Source organism: Choloepus didactylus, chromosome 1 (assembly GCF_015220235.1).
Source record: "Choloepus didactylus isolate mChoDid1 chromosome 1, mChoDid1.pri, whole genome shotgun sequence".
Taxonomy (NCBI): domain Eukaryota; kingdom Metazoa; phylum Chordata; class Mammalia; order Pilosa; family Megalonychidae; genus Choloepus; species Choloepus didactylus.
Window position 1 is genome coordinate 227916995 of NC_051307.1, and position 19252 is coordinate 227936246.

General features: G+C 43.7%; 1 protein-coding gene across 1 annotated transcript in view; it reads right to left on the reverse strand.

Moving 5' to 3' along the window:
- Positions 1–15110, reverse strand: part of PDZRN3 (PDZ domain containing ring finger 3) — a 244172-nt gene extending 229062 nt beyond the window's left edge. The window contains exons 1-2 of the mRNA XM_037800394.1: positions 14292–15110; positions 872–958 (exon numbers count right to left, since the gene is read on the reverse strand). Of these exons, the coding sequence (XP_037656322.1) occupies positions 872–958; positions 14292–15014 (810 nt within the window). The 5' untranslated portion in view covers positions 15015–15110. The remainder of the gene's footprint in view (positions 1–871; positions 959–14291) is intronic.
- Between the last annotated feature and the right edge of the window lie 4142 nt (positions 15111–19252).

Here is a 19252-nt window from a genome sequence, read left to right on the forward strand (position 1 = left end):
CAACAATGAACAAGCCATAGACAACACCCCTCCATTTCAAGAACTTTTCAAACACTGGGTTCTCTTTTCCTAAAGATGCTTTGGTGTAGTTAGATCTGAGAATAGACTTGTCTTGCTTGTTTGGGCTCTTGAGCCTCAGAAGCCTCTGAAACATCTAATGATGAAGCGAATCTTGGTTTACTGAAGCAGTTATTAAAAACTAACAGTGGGAGGGGTAGTTATGAAGGTAAATCAAGTACAACCAACTCTCATTATGTGTGCAAAATATCAATGCAACAAGTCAAAATCATGGGTTCAAGTCTCCCAGTATTTCCTAGGTGAGGAAAAACTGGCCAATTACTCAAACTCTCCGAGTACCAGTTTGCTCCCTGGTAGATTTGAATTTGAATTTCTGGAGGAGTTGCTGATGATAAATGGGGTGGCCAAAGAGCTGCAGTGGGAGGAGAAAGTAAGGGATGCAACAATCCACAAATTAGGAAGGCCTCCCTGAGTAATGAAGATTTGACAGAGCATAACTCAGAAGGCAGGCTTGCAGTCCAGTCACCCTACTCTAGCTCAGGAAGAAGGCTGACTCAACACTCAGCTCCACATCACGTGCTACTTCACTCAGCTCAAGTGGTACACAGCCAGAAATGTACCCAAAAAGCTAGACAGTTTAGATTCACTGTTGCATTAACAGGACAATGTGATTCTAGGAGACCACGACTAAATAAAAACCCCCAAGTGTCAGGATATCAAATAAACAATGAAATCTCTAATCATGGAGAACAGAATGAAGTGGGCAAGTTTTCCTACCCCTCATGCCCCAAACCATGACCCCTCTGCCAGCCACACCAGGAAAGAGAAAAACACATTTTAGCAATTAACATACCATGCACGGCCGCCCTCCAATAATATTGAATCCCAGGGAGCCGGAGTCCCGACGCAGGACTAGAGTCAGGTTTTTGGTTTCTTCACCCTGCAAGGAACAAATAGTTCAAAATTCTATTTATAAACAGGAAACAGCTTAAGGGAATTTTCTTTCCATCTGAGTGGACACATGGATTACTGAGTTGATCATTTAAAAATCCTACATCTCTTCAGGATGTTTAACCAAGGAACCCTTTTGAACCCAAGCTGAAACTATGTCCTGCGTGTAGGAGGATACAAACATGTCTAGCTACCATCTAACCCTAGAATGACCACATAAGAATGTTCAGATCTGTCCAGACATGCCTGATGAACATTTTCTATCAATGACTCGGTCTGCAAATGCATCTTTCCTTTCACAGGCCCATTGTGCACTGGCTGTCTAGATGCCAACACCCTGTTTGTTGCTCGACCATTCTCAACACAGTGTTCATGTCATGTCATGAGAGGTTCAAAGAGCAATCTTCTCAGAAGCCTGGGCGCACGCGAACCCTGTCAATAGTGATCTGTGTTTGGGGGACTTGGGGGTGGGGAGTGGGGAGACAGTGCCTGAAAATTCAGCTGCACACATACAGGGAAAACAAAGTAATGACTGTCCAATCCATATGAGATGAGGGCTGTCTAACAGAAAACACTCTGTTTAAGGTTGGTAGCTGTGAACCCCTTTAAACCAAACACATAGAAACAGCCAGGCAGGTCACACAGGAGCAATGTTCAACAGTCAAAAGGGATGGAGGTGCCAGGACACCTCAACCAACACTCAACCAACAGGCAGCCGAGGGAAAACAGACTTAACCTTATGAGCTAACTGCCACTTAATATTCTCAAACATTAAATTCTATGACACACCTATGGAATGTTTCCAATTATATGAAGGACAGGCAAAACTCAAAACTCCACATGTACTGAGGACAAACTTGCATTTGCTGCACTCCCTTTTCCTGTTTGAACCTGTACATGGTACTTTATAAAATATGAGATATTTCATAGTAAATTTTTTTTAAAACAAACAAACAAGACTGGCAACTTATAAAAGACATTTTATTCTATTATTGCTTCTTGAAGAAAGTGTCATCTTACTACTTTTTCTAAGGAAATAAATGGCAATGTTTGAACTGCTTGGACGCAACTATCTTTTACACGTCCACATCAGCAAAGGAAAACTACTGCTTCTGACCTGCAATGCTCAGGGATTTTTCCGGAGCATTGCTTCATTTATTGCTGTAGTTGTCAGTGAGCGACTCTCATTCCAAACAACAGAGCCAAACTCAATGATTAAAAACCAATGGGCTTCACTGTGTAGAAATTATCTCCATGCCTAAAATTCTAGGAGCCACAACTCTTTTTCCTGACTGGTTTGCATACACCAGAATTCAGAAAGTTTTCAAAAATTTCATTTGAGCCCAATTAGCAATTACTGACATGCAATAAAAAAAAAAAAAAAGACAACATATCATTAGAGAAAGACATTTAGTTCCTGATGAAAGAACTGGGTATCCTATAAGAACAGCACAACAAATAATGCATTTCTGAAGGGTCACTCACTAGATACATAAAATATAGTATTTTAATATAAAGTCAAAGTAATACCTTCTGCAAGCACTACACCTAATAAAAAATAGCAAAGTCTCTTTAAATGGCAGCCTTTTTTATTCATTTCTTATTTGTCAGTAAGAAATACTACCACCAAAAGTATCTATCAGCACTATCAATCTTTACAACTGTCTAGTCTGGGTACAAACAATTTATAGGCAGTAACTTTCACTGGTGTAACAAAATGAAAATTCAGATTTGACTTAGCAATTCTGAGATGTAAACATGATGATTCTCTCACTGAAACAGTGTGTAACTTTCTGCCTTGCAAACTGAACATCTTGGTAGATTCATTTCCTAGAGAGGTGAAAAAGTTAGAAATACATGGGAATCTAAGCAAGATATCTTACATGTCTGGTTTTCATAACTAATCAATGACAAAAACTGTACAGCAATCCAAGGCAGCTGGCTTTAGTTTGACAATTTCATGTACAATCGCATGGTTTAAAAGACTAGTTTTACATCTATTATGTGAGATTCACTTATTCTAAAACTAAAAATTGAAAGAAAAAGATGTTACTATACCACATTAACAATGCTAATAGCTAATGCTTATTGACTGCAGGCTAAGTGCCAGAATTATACCAATATTTAAGTGCTTTATTTCACTTAATCACTCAACAAATCTCATAAATTAGTACTATTCCATCCCTATGATACAAGCATGAAAACCAAGGGAGAGCCATTAAGAAACTTATCCAAGGTCAAAGAGCTAGTAATAGGTTGAGCTGGAATTCAAACCCATAAGCTCCAATTGTAGACCTTAACTACTCTTCTACACTACTTATTTTTAGGGTAGTATGTAGAAAAGAATTCCAGACAGGCTAGGAATATCTTAGGTTCCACCCAAGACAGTTCAAATGTGGAAGTTTCAAAAAGAAACTCATTACAAGGAAGTCTTACTGGGGACATCAATGTCAGAACAAATCCCAAAGTGTTTACTGAACTATTTTTCTAAAAAAAAGATTCAATCTAAGATGCCCAAGGACACCTGAGTCTATCCCTGGCCTCAGAGGTCTCCCTCAAAGGGTAAGTGGAACAAGGCTTGAAATTCAACATTCCTCAGCTGAACAGCAGTCTGCAAAGAAAGTTTTGGAATGAATGAGTTGACTTTCTATGCTTCCTTGCCAAGCTCCCACCTCTGCGAATAAAGAAGGGTGTTCTCATCTTCTACGAGTGTCTTGATTTAGTCTAGTCCAGGAGGGTTAAGCAGCCATGGCTTTAGACAGCACTGCCTATTTTAGGGTTGATTTACAGTAGTAAATCACCATGTGGAAGAGTCAACACAGGATGCTAGGAGGGATCAAATAAAAAAAGAGAAAAGCTCTGTCTGGACAGAACTCCTTTCAATTCTCCAACGAATTATCAAAGGTCAACTTGTAGTCTCTGACACCCCGTGCTCAAGTCTGGTTTTCCCTTCCCACTTTCCTCCCCACAAACAACCTTAACTACTTCAGTTCAATTTCTAATTTTTCAGAAGGAATATGAATAGAGAAGTTAAACACTGGACTTCATACATAAGCATATTACCTTTAACATGTTAATATTAGTCTGTGATTAATGCTTCAGGATAGAGGGCATTTAAAAGATTCTCATTCAATTACATTCTACCAATTGAAGAAACTTACACATTGACATGGGATAAGGGAAAAGACACCCATCACTGCTGCCTTCCCAACTGTTCACAGACATTGTGTTAACAGTGGTATCTTTCATCTAAAATAAAATTTAACCAATAGTCGTCTGTTTCAGTAGTTACTATAACCCACACTTTGAAAACATCTCAATGCTTGCTGTAGTAAAACAAAGAGGGGAAAAAATTCCAGTTTCCCTGGCCACAGTCTCTGTGTCAAGTACTTCATATAAATACCTCTGCCAGCACACAGGTCCTGTGAAACAGATGTTACATCAAAGCTCTATACCTAGAGAAAGCGAGGCTCAGAGAAATTCATTCATCTGCTCAGGATTGCACAGCTGTGAAGTGGGAGAACAGAATTGGAACCTGGTTCCAAGTCACTCCACAGTCCATGACCCCTGGGCTATGCAGGTGAATTACTGCACCCTGCTTTAAACCTATGTACCTGAAAACACAACCTTCACATCCAAATGTCACGAAGTGTTAGAAGTTTGTTTGTTTTCCAGAGTTTTAAGCAAGGCTTGTTTCAACTATGTAATAACGGTTGCAAAGATTAAACTTATCTATTATACTCCAAGAGTATTTATCATTAACAGTAGTTTTTATTCTCCTGAATGGCAAACAGTAGAATGGTTAAGATCTCAGCTGTTAAGATCAGAAGCGAGATCGGTTTCCTCATCCATCGATGAATAATCCAAGGGGTTACTATGAGGCCTGAATGAGATAGCTAATACCCACAAATTACCTTACTATAATATGTGGCTAACAGTAAATGTTCAAAACTCAAGCAAGGCTCAGTGCTGGGATAAATTACTCTTCCACAAAAACCAAGCAATGGAGGTCTGATTCTACACTAGTCCATTGAAAGCAAGTTTGGACATGCTGGGTCCTGAAGTTTAAGAAAAAAAAATATATACATCCATCTGACTAGGGATGGGGCTACTTTATGTACACATCTCTCTTTTCTCCAAAACTGGAGACAGACTGGCTCATTCTAGGAGAATTCTGGAGTAAGTTCTGGATAGATAGTCTTTATTCTGGAGCTGGCAGAGAGATACGATGAATAAGGCAATGGGAGGACTCAGCCTGGAACTTCGGGAAACATGGATGCAACAAGCAGATGATACTGACCCTGTGGGGCTTGGGAAAGGTAAATAAGACATATGATATGGCCAGGTCTGGAAAGAGATGGCCATAGGAGCAAGAAGAATAGGGACTTGTAATCTACTCAGGCTTCAACTTAACGTCTCACTGGACAAGAATGTGGGGATAGGGGGAAGGAGGGAGTCACAGCAAAAAAGGAAAAATAGAATGTACTTTGTCAAAAAGACATGTAATGGTGGATTGGGTTTTTTTTTGTTTTTTTTTTTAAGCATCCAAGAATATGAACCATTTTCTGTGGGAAAATCCCTGTTCTTTTTAGTATTACTCTGTCACCAAATGGCCGGGCCTCAGAGGCCTGGACACATGCCATCTCCCAATCAGTGTGGCGGCCCCAGAGTCCGTCCAAACCCCCGTCAATGTAGGCTCTTTCTAAAAACTTCTTTCCACCCAGTGATGGGTGCTCCCCAATTATCCTCATTGTGGGACTCACAGATGAGAACTGACCACATTGGAAAGTTGCCCAGTGGGTTTTAAGCAAAGTAACTAACTGACCACTAGTCACTGTATCTGGGGTGACAGGACACCTTTTAGCCTCAGAGTGTGCAAAGCTCTCAGAGACTCACTCACACAGCTGGGAGACAGTTCCATCTGTTGACTAGTGACAAGAAAGCACTGTTAAGTCTGGTCTCCAGGCAAAAATGTGCAGGGGTGGGGGCTATGGGGAAGAGGACACAGAGCTGGCTGCCAGAAGTTCTGTGCTGAAGAAATGGGGACATCTTCATTGCCTGCACTCAGATGTTTCTGTCCTTTTTGTATTTGTGTCCTTTTTGTAGTTCAAACTATGTTTTAATGATGAAGCTGCCTGGACAAACCCCTCCCTGTAAATGAACTCCAGTTCTAAGGAAGGGATTCTTTGAGGAAGAAGAGAAGAGGAAACCATTCAAGCCTAAGACTGAAGATAGCCACTAGGATGATCCTTGAAAATAAACTGCAAATGAATGAGATGGCTGATGGAAGTATTAGAGGATGTAGCTCTCACCAACAGAAGTGCAGAGAGGATAAAAAGAGACCCAGGGCACGAGGACACAGGTGCAAAGGAACAATGGAATGGCTTTTGTGGAATCACAATAGCCACAGAATATTTCATACTCATCCGTAAGCCAAATAAGATATTGAAAAATAATGTAAGAGAGGTAAGATTTTCATTATTTCCTTAGGCAAAAAAAAAAAAAAAAAAAAGTTTTAGTCTGTTGCTATACCTAAATAACCTAAAAACTCCCTAAATTTATACTTCTCCATTTCCATGCGTTTGATTTCCAATTTGCATCTGTTATTTTTCTCCTGAGCTCACGTGTTTTTCTGGTGAAAAACAAGCAATGCTTCACCAAAAAAAAAAAAAACAAACAACAAACAAACCCTTATATAAGGGACAGAGGGGTTTAGGAACATGTTTACCTATGCTATTTAAGTTAAGTTGGTATCAAAGCAAATGAGATTATTAAAGATTTAAGATGTTAAATTTAAGCCCCATGGTAACTACAAAGAAAATATCCTAAAATGTGCAAGCTCATAGAGACAGAAATTAGAGTACAGGTTGTCAGGGATTGGGGACAGCAGGAATGTGATTAACTGCATGGAATGGTATGCTTGGGAATGGTTGAGATGGTAAAGTTTCTGTTGTATATATGCTCCCATAGTTAAACAAAAAAAAGAAAGGAAAGAAAGGACAGAGGAACGAAGGGATAAAGGAAAAGAGGGAGGGAGGAAGGAAGTGCAAATGTGGCAAAATGTTAAAATTGGTGGATCTGGGTGTGGGTGTTAGGGGTATGGTGGAGTTCTCTATATGGGGTTTGAATTATTTTTCTAACTGTCCTGTAAGTTTGAAAATATTTCAAAATAAAAAGTTTTAAATAATCACCTCAATTAAGGACCCACAGCACTTTAACATTTCCAAGTGACAGACCAAAGGGTGGTTTGAGTTTTTTTAAATATTTAGGCATCCACTGAGGCATTTATTTAGAAAGCAAAAGCTACCTGACTGTAAAATAGCAAAACAATATGCTCTTGCTTATAGCAAGGTAGCTTTGCATGGCCAACCTCTCACTGTCTTTGTTCATTTGTTTTGGACAAATGAAAATGACCACAATACATTCAAAGATTCCTGGCACTCTCAACTTATTTATGGCCTTTAAGCTACTTTTTAATAAATCATCTGAGTTTCTACCCAGAGACAGTGAAACTAACTATAACATCCCTCTTTCACACTTTTTCACTCTGCTGAAAACAGAGGGTAGAAATCCAGAGAACAGGTCATTCAGGGGCAGAAGACTCCCGATAAAATTGTGACTCTTTGCATAAAATAGCTTTCCTTCTTCTTCATAACAACCACTTCCAATTTCTAATGCTTCTTTAGTAATTTATTTGAACACTCTCTAAAAACGTACAGGTGCCAGGCACCTTCACAGACATTCAACAAATGCCCAATGAGTCTTACTGTGTAGTTTACACACATCACCTCATTTAATCCTAATGACAACCTAATCAGCAGGTATATTTTTAACCCATCTTCAAGATGAGACTGCTAAGGCGCAGGGAAGGCTCCCTTAGAGGACCCCTCCAGAGCTTCCTGACAAGAAGGCAGAGGGTGGGTGTGAACCCCAACATCAGCCACTCCATCCCACAACACGCCGGCTCTGTCCAAGAGACCCTGCGGCCTGCCCACCCACATGAGGCCTGCATCCAACCCTGACCCACCTCTGGGGGGACTTTGTCCCTCTTCCGGTTCACGCACAGCAAAGTCACAGGCCCCCAAAAATAGCTTTTAGCAAAATTCTGGGGTCGACATCTCTGTACACCCATTGCCCACGGCCAGGGAAAAGCTCATCCAAACTCCCCCCAGGGAGTGGGGCTGCTGCAGGGTCCCCTCCCACAGAGGTCACACAGCATCTCTGTCCCTTAGGTTCCCCTGTAAACTTACTTATGGAATGGGTGAGGAATCGGACGCTCAGGTCCATCTGTTATTTTCTTTACAAGAGTAATCATTATGTTAACACCACTTTCCCTTCTTATTGGAACAGGCTTATTAGGACAGCTTTAGTCAGGGGTGGGGACCAAGGCTAACCCATGGCTAAAAAGACTGAGTGAGAAAAGAATTGTTAAGGCTAGTGGTGTGGTTCCAAAAGCACAAGTGGGTGTCTGAGTGACCCCATGGGTTTAAACTGCTCGGGCTTGTCTCGTATCTAACAGTGACCAGTGTAACATCTGGCACATGGTGAATAAGAATGCGAGGACTTGAACCAAATGACTACTTTGGGAGGACCTAATTTAGATTCTATTGTTAACTACTCTTATGATAACTAGGGTAAAAATTAAAGACATGAGCCACTATTCCATGAAAGACACCATCTCCTTATGTTCTTTTTATTTATTTTTTAACTATTAAGACCAGGATCTATTTGTTTTCTACTCAATGTTCCCTCCACCAGACCTATGAAAATGGAAATTATGGCATGGGATGAACGCATTTCATCAGCATGGACCAGGAGCCGTCAGATAAACTAAAATGAGCCAAAGGAGAATGCTGGGCAAGTTATTTAACCTTCTGAGCCTGTGTTTTTCCATCTGTAATATGGAGGGCAATGGGTCTTTTGTAACAGATCTACCTCACAGGGTCTTTCTGAAGACAAAATAAACTAACACATCCAAACTCCAGTCCATATAGTGCTTGGTACGTAATAACAACAATCCTTTGTAAGTTAGAGGGGCACTGGCCAGCAGAAAATGTTTCTCTTATTTTGGTAACTGAGTATGAGCTTGAACTCAGGAAATGCTGGGTTCAAATCCCAGCTCTACACTGAGAATCTGTGTAACTTCTGGTATCAACTTACCTCTTTATAATTTGCTCTCCTACCAAATAAGGAGGTCCACCTAATGAAGACAATGAAGAAACTAATGTATGTACCCACGTAAAGCACCCATGGCATCTAATACCCAGTGGAACTCAATGAATATTATTTCCTTTCCTTTTATTTTTAAGCTCTTTGGTCTATAGTCCAATGCATAACTGCCGTATAAATAGATTTTTACTCATCAAATATTTTTACAAAGAGGAAAGCATCATTTCTGAACACAGAAAGAACCACTACAGATAAATCACAACACAATTCCCAATCCAACCTGTCCCGTTGTGATCACGTAATCCACTATAACTGGATAACGTATTTGTAAAGCAAGTCCTGATTTTCTATATAAACCACTAAGATGAAATGGACATGACAGCTTTTATAATTCCCTTGGCTGATCCAGGCTGGGCTGTTATAGACATACTCTGGTATGGCTATTTGCTGAAGCTCTTCAGAAACAGAAAACATAGTGAAAGAGGAACACACTGAGAGATACATTTCAAGGTGTCTGGACATCTGGAACACCTTCTGATACAACTGTCTATTAGATTTACATATCTCCAGGAACTGGGAAATGAACAAAACAGTTTCTGGGACTTGTGGATCTATATATCTTGATCTGGGTGGATCTAGCGGAACAAAAAGAATGTCTCCCAAAAACCTGGAAACAATTTTGTTAACTTGGGGGTCATAGAAAAAACTCTTCTTTTTTAATACAAGCCCAGTCTTGGTCAGCAATCTTGAAAGTGTCAATACCTGACAAGACAGCCATTTGGATTTTGAATTCATCCACCCAACAAATATATACCAAGAGCTTACAGTGTGTGCAGCAATGTATCTAGTGCCAGGTCAGAGCCCTGAATGACACAGCCATGATCCTTGCCAGAGACAGATGATCAACAACTCGCCCAATAATTTAGTTATAGCTGCAATAACTGTCAGGAAGGAGGAGCATCAAAGTCAAAGAGTCAGGGCCCCAGACATAGTCTGTAAAGTCAGAGAGGGCTTCCTGGAGGTGGTGTGCCTGAGCTGAGACAGGAAGGACAGAAGGCTATGAGTAGTAAGAAAGACTGTTCCAGGCAGAGGGAAGAACAGGTGCAAAGGCTCAGGGGCAGGAAGGAGCTGATACACATATTCATGGAACTGCCAGAGACCAGTGAGTCTCGGAGAAAATAAAGAGGGGACAAGGAGGCAAAGGCCAGTGGGATCCACAGCACGCTGTAACCTTACTGCCACCCAAAAGAGACTAGAAGGCAAAGAAGGGTTGAAGAAGGGAAAGTGATATCAGATTTACATTTCTAAGAGATTATTCTTGCACCCAGGTAAAGAATGAATTGAAGAGAAGTATGATAGAGGGTGGAGGAAGCAGGTGTTGTGGTCCAGGGAAGTGATGATGGTAGTTGAGAGCAGTGATTCTCCACCAGGGCCAATTTTGCCCCCAAAAAGACTTGTGTCAATGACTGGAGACATTTTTCATTGTCATGCCCAGGATGCAGGAAGGGGCGGGGGGAGTGCTGCTACTGGCATTTAGTGAGTAGAGGTCACAGATGATGCTAAACATCCTACAATGCACAGGACACCTCATCCCCAACAAAAAATTATCCAGTACCAAATGTTAATTTTAGGCTGATGTGACCATTTGACAGGGCTGGTGAGAAGGTTTTTAGGAGGCAAAATCAACAGAACTTAGTGGCAGATGGCACAGGAGTGACAAAGTAGAAGGTAAATAGGGATGGGTCACAAGTTTCTCAACAAACCCAAGGAAAGCTACGTCCAGAACTTTGCCTTTCCTGGAAAGCAAAAAAAAAAAAAAAAAAAAAGGATACTGCTTTTAGAATCAGGTGGGTAAGTTAGAGTGGGATACTGAAGCTAGGAGAAAAATTCTTTAACTTAAGTGTAGCCTCACCAAAATGCTGCAGCTTCAGAGCTCTTAGAGATACCTTTCTAGGCCACGTTTACCTATTTTATAACTGCTAGGTAGTCTGGGTTTTAGAACTTTACCTTGGTCTTTCTTAAAACATGTAGGAAGGGTGTTTAGACAATAACCAGAAAAACCATCACTGTGTGGAAGAGACACATGCATATTGAGTCTATAGCTATTCTTGAGCCTAAACATCATTTAGCTCAGTGCTATTCAAAGGGCGATAGGTGGACCAGCATTCACCTGGGACCTTGTCAAGTAATGCAGAATTGCAGGCCCACCCCAGCCCTACTGGATCAGAATCTCAAGGGGTAGGATTCAGAATCTGACTGGTTTAACAAGCTCTCCAGGTGATTTCCATCATACCACGGTTTTAGAAGCCCCGCTCTAGCTCACATTTTACAAGAAAAGGCCTATGAGGGACAGCAAAATACTCAGCAGGTATCAAAAACTAGAAACCTAAGATCATTTAAATGATGACAGGATTGTTTTATGGAACAAATTCTAGGCCTTAAAGAACTAGTATCCAAAGTCTTCTGAGTGTTTTTTACCTACCTCAACTTGTAACAAAGTGGTAAACATTAGGACTTATAAAAAAAAATAATAAAAGTGTTATACATGAGAGCTCCCAAGCGATACAAATGCTTTCTGCTTTTTGGAAGAGAATAAACAGTACCCAGCAGGCGCAGAGAGTCAGCCCAATGAAATAAACAGACTCTTAAACAGCTTCCAGTGGGATGCGTTTTTCTGGCTGATGCTGCAAGAGGAAATGGTCTCAGCAAGGGCCAGAGAGAGTTAACTTTGCAGAAGAGGAACAAACCTCACTGGGTCGGGAGACTAGAGCAACCATTTACAGCTTTCAGGCCAGGCCCTGCTTGGATGTCCTCAAAGCCAGCCTTGAGATCTGGGGAAGTGCTGAGCAGGGTTCCAACTCCATGAGGAAACTTTCTCTAGAGGCTCAAAAGGCAACATCTTGTCCCTAATCTTAATAACCTCAATTATCCTACCCACCCAGCCAACAGAGCTTCAAATAAATCCATAGTTTTGATTCAAGTATTACATTTTTGATTCTGAGAGAAGTTTACCCAAACACTCCAGAAAAAAAACAGAAAGGCAAGAAGAAATAATAAACTAGCTTAACAATGAATGCTGTGTAAACTCCGGGGGAGTGAATGGCTTATTTATAAATAAGCATCACTTAAAACTACATAGGAAGTCCAGATGACAGCATACACGGGGGAAACTCGGGAACTCCTTCACCCCCAATCCCGGCGCCTCTTCAAAGACCAAGCTTCGCCCTCTGTTTCAGTGACTCGCAGGCTCACACTCATCTTTTGTGTGCCTGTGCGGTCCTGGATGAGCCGCGGAGCTGTAAATATTTGTCCTTCACCCAGAGACGGCCAGCTGCTGAGGCTGCAGCTGAGAGACAGGCCGGGGGCCAAAAAGGGGAAGAGTTGGAAAACTTGCAGGCCTGATGTACACATATGGGGGAAGGGGGCAGGGCAAGGAAAAGCAGACACAGGCCCCCTGGGGGCCTCTCAGGCAAGTATGTGGCCCTCTCTGTCACGCCATCTGGGGTACGGCAACCAAAGTGGCAGCAGCATGGCCCTTCCCCCACCTCGGGGGAGAGGGGCAGAAGCACCCAGTCAGTGAAAATGTGGCCTCTACAAACTGGGAAAGCAGTGGTTTTCCACCAGGGCTGTTTTGTTCCCAAGAGGACACTTGACAACCACTGGAGACATTTTTCATTGTCATGACTGGGTAAGCGCTGCTGGCATCTAGTGGGTAGAGGCCAGGATGCTGTTAAACATCCTACATCAGGATCCGACAGGCCCCATAGCAAGTAATTATCTAGCGCAAAATGTCAACAGCCCCAAGGCTGAGAATCCTGAGGGAAACCCTGAATCCCAGCCCTGTTTCAAATCACTGTTTGACTTCGGGCAAGTTACAAAACCTCTCTGAGCCTGTTTCCTTTCAAAGGATTAAATAGATAATGCACGTAAAGTGCTCACCACAGTTGCTAGCACAAAACAAACAGTCAATAAATAGTACTTCTGGTTACAGTGAGAGGCAACAAAATAGTGGCTAAGAGCTTGGGCACACATGGGTTCAAAACCCAGCTCTGGCACCTAAAAGTTCTGCAAATGTTTGCACACAACTACCCCTAACAGCTTCAGTTTCCTCATCTACAAGACAGGAAGCATCACATCTACCTCACTTGATTAAAAAGGAAACAATGGGGAAGCCCTTAGCACAGTGCCTGGAGCAAAATAAAACCTCATTGGTGGAGGTGATTACAATTACCACCTACCAGGAGGGCAAAGGATGACCCAGGTGGAGGTATTAAAAATAACTGCAGGTAAGCTTGTTCAGCATTTACTCAACAAGACTCTCCTTGAATCCTGGCTACAAACGACTGTACATTTAGGGAAACTGAGACACCTGGAGGTTAAGCCCTATGTCAGCTGGTTAGCAGAAACCCCAGATTTGAAAACAGTTCTAAATCTAGAAAATTTGCTGTTAACTATTACTTTACATTTGGTAGCGGGTTTCTTCAATTCTCAATGGGATCCCCAAACAAACTACCTTGGAGGGTACCCATGTGTCATGTCTCTAGGGACCACAGTTTCCAACTTTAGAGAGGTTAAGAATCTTGCTCAAGGTCAACCAGCCACTTGGCAGCAAAGCTCCCAACTGAATCCAGCTTGTACCCCAGAGGCCTCTTCTGGTATCCTTCTTAACTTACTCTACACTACCTGGGAGTTGCCTGTACTCTTTCTGCAATCCCTGAAGATGCATGGATATAGCCCACCCTCTCAATTTCATCCTGTGTCGTGTCTATACAGGCCACAGTTTGCAGCTTTCAGGGAGGTTAAGCCACTTCCTAAGTGCATCCAGCTGGTCTGAATAGCAAAGCATTTGAATACAGTTCTGACTCCGGAGCAATACTCTTATTCCTTACTCTAGGCTTGGCTGTGGGTTCCTTTTTAGTTTTTCTGGAATTCCTGACGGTGCATAGCTGTATTTCACCCTGTGTCTGTCTACTGGCAGCACCTTTTCCAAGCTTAGATAAGTTCAGTGACCTGTTCGTGATGAGACCGCTGGCAAAAAGTGGAAAAAGAGGGACGAAGGGATGCTTCAGGCATCCTTGTGCCCAAAGGTACGGGACACGGACCTGGATAGCCTCGGGGTCCGGCAGGGGATGGGGCGGGCAGCGGACGCCTACCTTGCCGCCGGGCGGTGCGGCTACGCTTCGGCTGAGCGAGTCGAGGCGCGCGCTGTACTCAGTGAACTTCTTCTGGTAGCGCAGCGCGGTCATCTGCAGCTCTAGCTGCGCCGCGGCCAGCTGAGCCACGAGCGACTTCTCGCGTTTACCCGCGCGCAGCGCCTCCTTCTTGAGCGCCTTGTGCAGCGCGCCCAGGCGGGCCTGTAGCGCGCCGTTGTGCGCCCGCAGAGCCCGGGCGCAGCAGTGGCCGCCAGTGCGCTGCTCGCCGTGCGTCAGAGGCAGCCCGCAGCCCTCCTGGCAGCGACCCACCGGCCGCGCGTCGCACGTGTCACGCATGTGCGCTTCCACGTCGCGCCGCAACAGCACCTGGCCGCAGCCTGCGTGGCGGCAGCGCGCGGGCGCGAAGTCGCAGCGCTCGGCGTGCTCGGGCAGCTGTTGCAGTTTGACCACCCGGTTGCAACCACGCGCCGCGTGCGCACACTTGATGTCCAGCTTGAGGATGAGGCGCTTGAGTGGCAGGACGTGGTTGAGCTCCTTGGCCGACAAGCGACCGCGGCAGCGGGCCGGGCAGCTGCCCTCTTGCACCACCCAAGGCAGCACGCAGCCGGCACAGAAGACGTGACCGCACGGCGTGGTCAGTGGGTCCTCCAGGACTTTGTGGCAAAGGGCGCACTTCAGGTCTGGGTCCACATCGCCGTCGAAACGATCCAGCTCGAAGCCCATGGTGGCGGCCGGAGCCCGGGGTCGCCGCCGGGCGGCCGGCCGCCCCCTCCCTCCCTGCGAGGCGGCCCAGACACGCCGGCTGCACCGCCCGCTCGCTTGCTCGCTCTCCCCGGACTGAGCCTAATTGCTCCAGACTTCCTCGGAAAATGCCCGAGGAACAGGACTCCTCCAGCCGTATTTGCGCGAGCGCAAACGCACGCGCATCCTGCCTCGGCGGCCTCCCGCCCACCCCCTGCAAAAGGGAGGAGGCCGGGCGGCAGAGGAGGGTGGGGAGACGCGGAGGCTTGCCTAGGAGGACTGGGTCCACCGTGGACGCCAGCTGAAGCTTTTCTCTCTCGGAGCTCCTCTCCGCCCTCTTGCAGTTTTCGCTTTGGGAGAAACAACTCCAGCTGAGAAAAGCGCGTTTAGTTTGGAGCTGAGGCTGCCGCTTTCGCCCAGTTGAGCTCTCCTGGAGCGCCTTCCGGAACGGATCAACACTTACACATCCCTCCTTCTCCCTGTCTTATCGCATCGGGGGAAAAATATCTTAGGGCCTGCTCTCCCAGCACTTACGGCCATTATTTATTTATTTATTACCAGGGAAAGTTACCGAGACTGTGGGACGCTCCCGCTGCAACTCCAGTTCCGACCAGAGGTTCTGCACACCCCAGGGTTGGCAGGAGGAGGTTTCGAGGACCGGGGGGCCGAATCTGCTAGCGCCCGAGCTTCCCTCAGCTGTCGGCGTGGGAGAGGCCGGCTGGCCGGCACCGTCCACTTCACGTAACACCTCCTGAAGTCTGCACTACAGTGTGGCATGGGTGATGCTGGGCACTTCTCTCTCGGTCCCTTTAAAAATCAGTGTAGCGAGAGTGTTGGCTCCTTTTATTTTATTTTTTTTTTTTTTTTTTTTTTTTTTTTTTGAAGAAAGACCTAAAACTTTATTCAAAGTTTAACAAAAACTCCTTCATTCAGACAGTTTACATAAACATTCAGAAAGATAACATTTTTAAGTATATAATCGAAAATAAACAGAATTTTTCTAAAGAATGATGGAGCCAAATAAAGCTTCCAAATTTCTATTTGTAATTTTACTAGTTCATTGGAAATAAATGCACCAACAAAAGCAACCTAACAGTTTTAGTTTACACTAAATAATACTATATTAACCAGATAATAAAATGTGAAAAAGACAGGTGGCAAATGGCAGTGACCCAAAATTCGTTTATCATAGCCTCCTATCACTACTTTTTTTTTTTTTTTTTTAATCATCATTTTATTGAGATATATTCACATACCACGCAGTCATACAAAACAAATTGTACTTTCGATTGTTTACAGGACCATTACATAGTTGTACATTCATCACCTAAATCAATCCCTGACACCTTCATTAGCACACACACAAAAATAACAAGAATAATAATTAGAGTGAAAAAGAGCAATTGAAGTAAAAAAGAACACTAGGTACCTTTGTCTGTTTGTTTGCTTCCCCTACTTTTCTACACATCGATCCATAAACTAGACAAAGTGGAGTTTGGTCCTTATGGCATTCCCAATCCCACTGTCACCCCTCATAAGCTACATTTTTATACAACTGTCTTCGAGATTCATGGGTTCTGGGTTGTAGTTTAATAGTTTCAGGTATCCACCACCAGCTACCCCAATTCTTTAGAACCTAAAAAAGGTTGTCTAAAGTGTGCGTAAGAGTGCCCACCAGAGTGATCTCTCGGCTCGTTTTGGAATCTCTCTGCCACTGAAGCTTATTTCATTTCCTTTCACATCCCCCTTTTGGTCAAGAAGATGTTCTCCATCCCACGATGCTGGGTCTACATTCCTCCCCGGGAGTCGTATTCCACGTTGCCAGGGAGATTCACTTCCCTGGGTGTCTGATCCCACGTAGGGGGGAGGGCAGTGATTTCACCTTTCAAGTTGGCTTAGCTAGAGAGAGAGGGTGTTGGCTCCTTTTAAAAATCAATTCCGATTGCAGAAGAAATAGCACCGGTCGTAAAAAGTTAAGAACTGCAGATGTGCAGGACTTGGAGAAGTCCCCCATGATCCCACACATGATTATTTTATCTGCGTTCCTTCAACTTCGTTTTGTTTTGCTTTTCCTGTGTGTATACTTTGTTATATTTCCATTACTCCATCAGGGAAACTCAGGCTAGCATTTGTCAAATTTTGACGTGATTGCAGATTCTGATCCAGTGGGCCTGGGGCAGAACCTGAGAATCTGTGTGACTAAGCTTTCCAGTGATGCTGACGCTGCTGGCCCAGGGGCTGAACTTGATTGAGAAACGGTGGCTGTGGCCACGGTTTTGTCTAACACTTTGGGGTAGCTCTTCAAGCAGTGCGGTTGAGCTGACTGGGTAGTTTTCAGCAACATTCCTGAGTGTTGAAGGAATACTCTTGGGACTCCAACCTAGGTGGAAAGTTCATAGCATCATCCATGGATTTGGTTGATTTTTTTTTTCTCTCTCAAGGCTGCAGACATTCCGAAGAAACATGCAGTCAGCATTGGCGAGAGTGAAATCAAGTTATGGAATTCTCACTTGGAGTCCACTGCCAGTTTCTGAACAGTGAGGTGGAAACTTGGAGCTCTGATTTAGCCTGGCTCTCGGGCCTGGAAAGTGGGATTACAGCATCCATTTTGTCTAATTGCTCTTAACTCCTCCTTTATGGGGCTGCGAAAACCCTATGACCTTCACTGTTTAACTGCTTCATTGGAGTGGAAGGATTGCCTTGATGTCTACAATTATTACTTATTTTGAACTGACCCTTAAAAAGTTGTCACCAGCTAGGTTTTTCAGTGAATCATTGAGGTCACTGGACAGTGTTCTTTAATCAGTGATGGTGGCATTTGTCTATTTGTGGTACAGACTTTCTTTTACAATCTTCACTCAATTAGTGCATTTCTTTGATAGTAATCGGGTGGAATATTATTGGCCTGCATTAAGATAAACCGTGCAAGGAATCCTCCATCTGTATACTTATTAAGCTGCTCACAGTCTCTCAGATAATGGGTAAGAAAGAAACTCAGCAAAAGTGTGTGGGCTTGTCAGTTTCACAAGGCAAGTGTCAATAGAGTGATAATCTTCAAACCAAACTGGTTTTGAGAAAGCTCTTCATATACCATAGACAGGAAATTAGTGCTTGCTTTGGGTGGACACATCTCCGAGGGCTGGTCCCACCACCCCTCACACGGCCCCACGGATGTCAGATTGCGAAGTTGTTGAGGAAATGCTACAGCTGAGGTCACAGAGGAACTACAGCCTGCCATGGTTTGTTCTTTTTAGACAAAAGGGAAGTCTGTCTGAGCCACTACTCTTTGGTTAATTTTAGTATTGAAATTATTGGAGATCAGGAAAAAAAATCCCTCCTAGAATGTCAGAGCTGGTGGGATCGTGCATATTATTCAGTTGCTGAATTTTACAGACAGGGAACTGAGGGTCTAACACAAGGAATCGTTTAGGGCGGTGTTCCTCCTCCTTGGCAATATCGATACTTAGGGGTCATATAATTCTTTGTTGTGAGGGCTGTCCTGTGCATTGTAGTATGTTCAGCAGCAACTCTGATCTCTACCCACTAGATGCCAGTGGCAAACTCCCCCTCCCTAAGTCGTGACAACCAAAAATGTCTTCAGACATTGCCAAATGTCCCCTGGGGGTCAAATTATCGCAGGTTGAGAACCACTGGTAACTTCTTGTCCATTGCCAAGCACAGGCGGTGCTAGCAGCTCACGTCCTCTGCTAGAAGGGGAAAGAGAGGGAAAATGCAGTGCAGTGAGAATGGCATTTTTCAACAAAAATTTGAGGCCTCACGCTAACAAATATGAATAAATACTGTCAAAGGCAGACATATAATGTGGCAGACTTTCTGACAAAAGTAGCTGATTTTTCCTGATATGAATTAGATATTCTCTGAGGCATCTCAGAAGCAGCTTGGAGAGAGATGTTTGTATACAGATGAATTCCTTGTGGACATGGGAAAGGTAACTCTGCAAACTATTCTTATGGCCTCCCACCACTTGCCACCACCTTTCCCCTATGTCGTCCGCTTCTGCATTTTCTAGACAAAATGTGGTTCCAAGTCTAATAGAAATGCTGTTTCTATACTCACCACCATCCCACTCTAATTTTAAATACTGCTCTTCCTGTACTTGTCATCAGCATGTTTAAGTAGAAGATAGTGATAACAACCACTTATTGAGCTCCTTGTTCTTAGCACTTGATGTCCAGTATCTCATTAATTTCACAGTACAT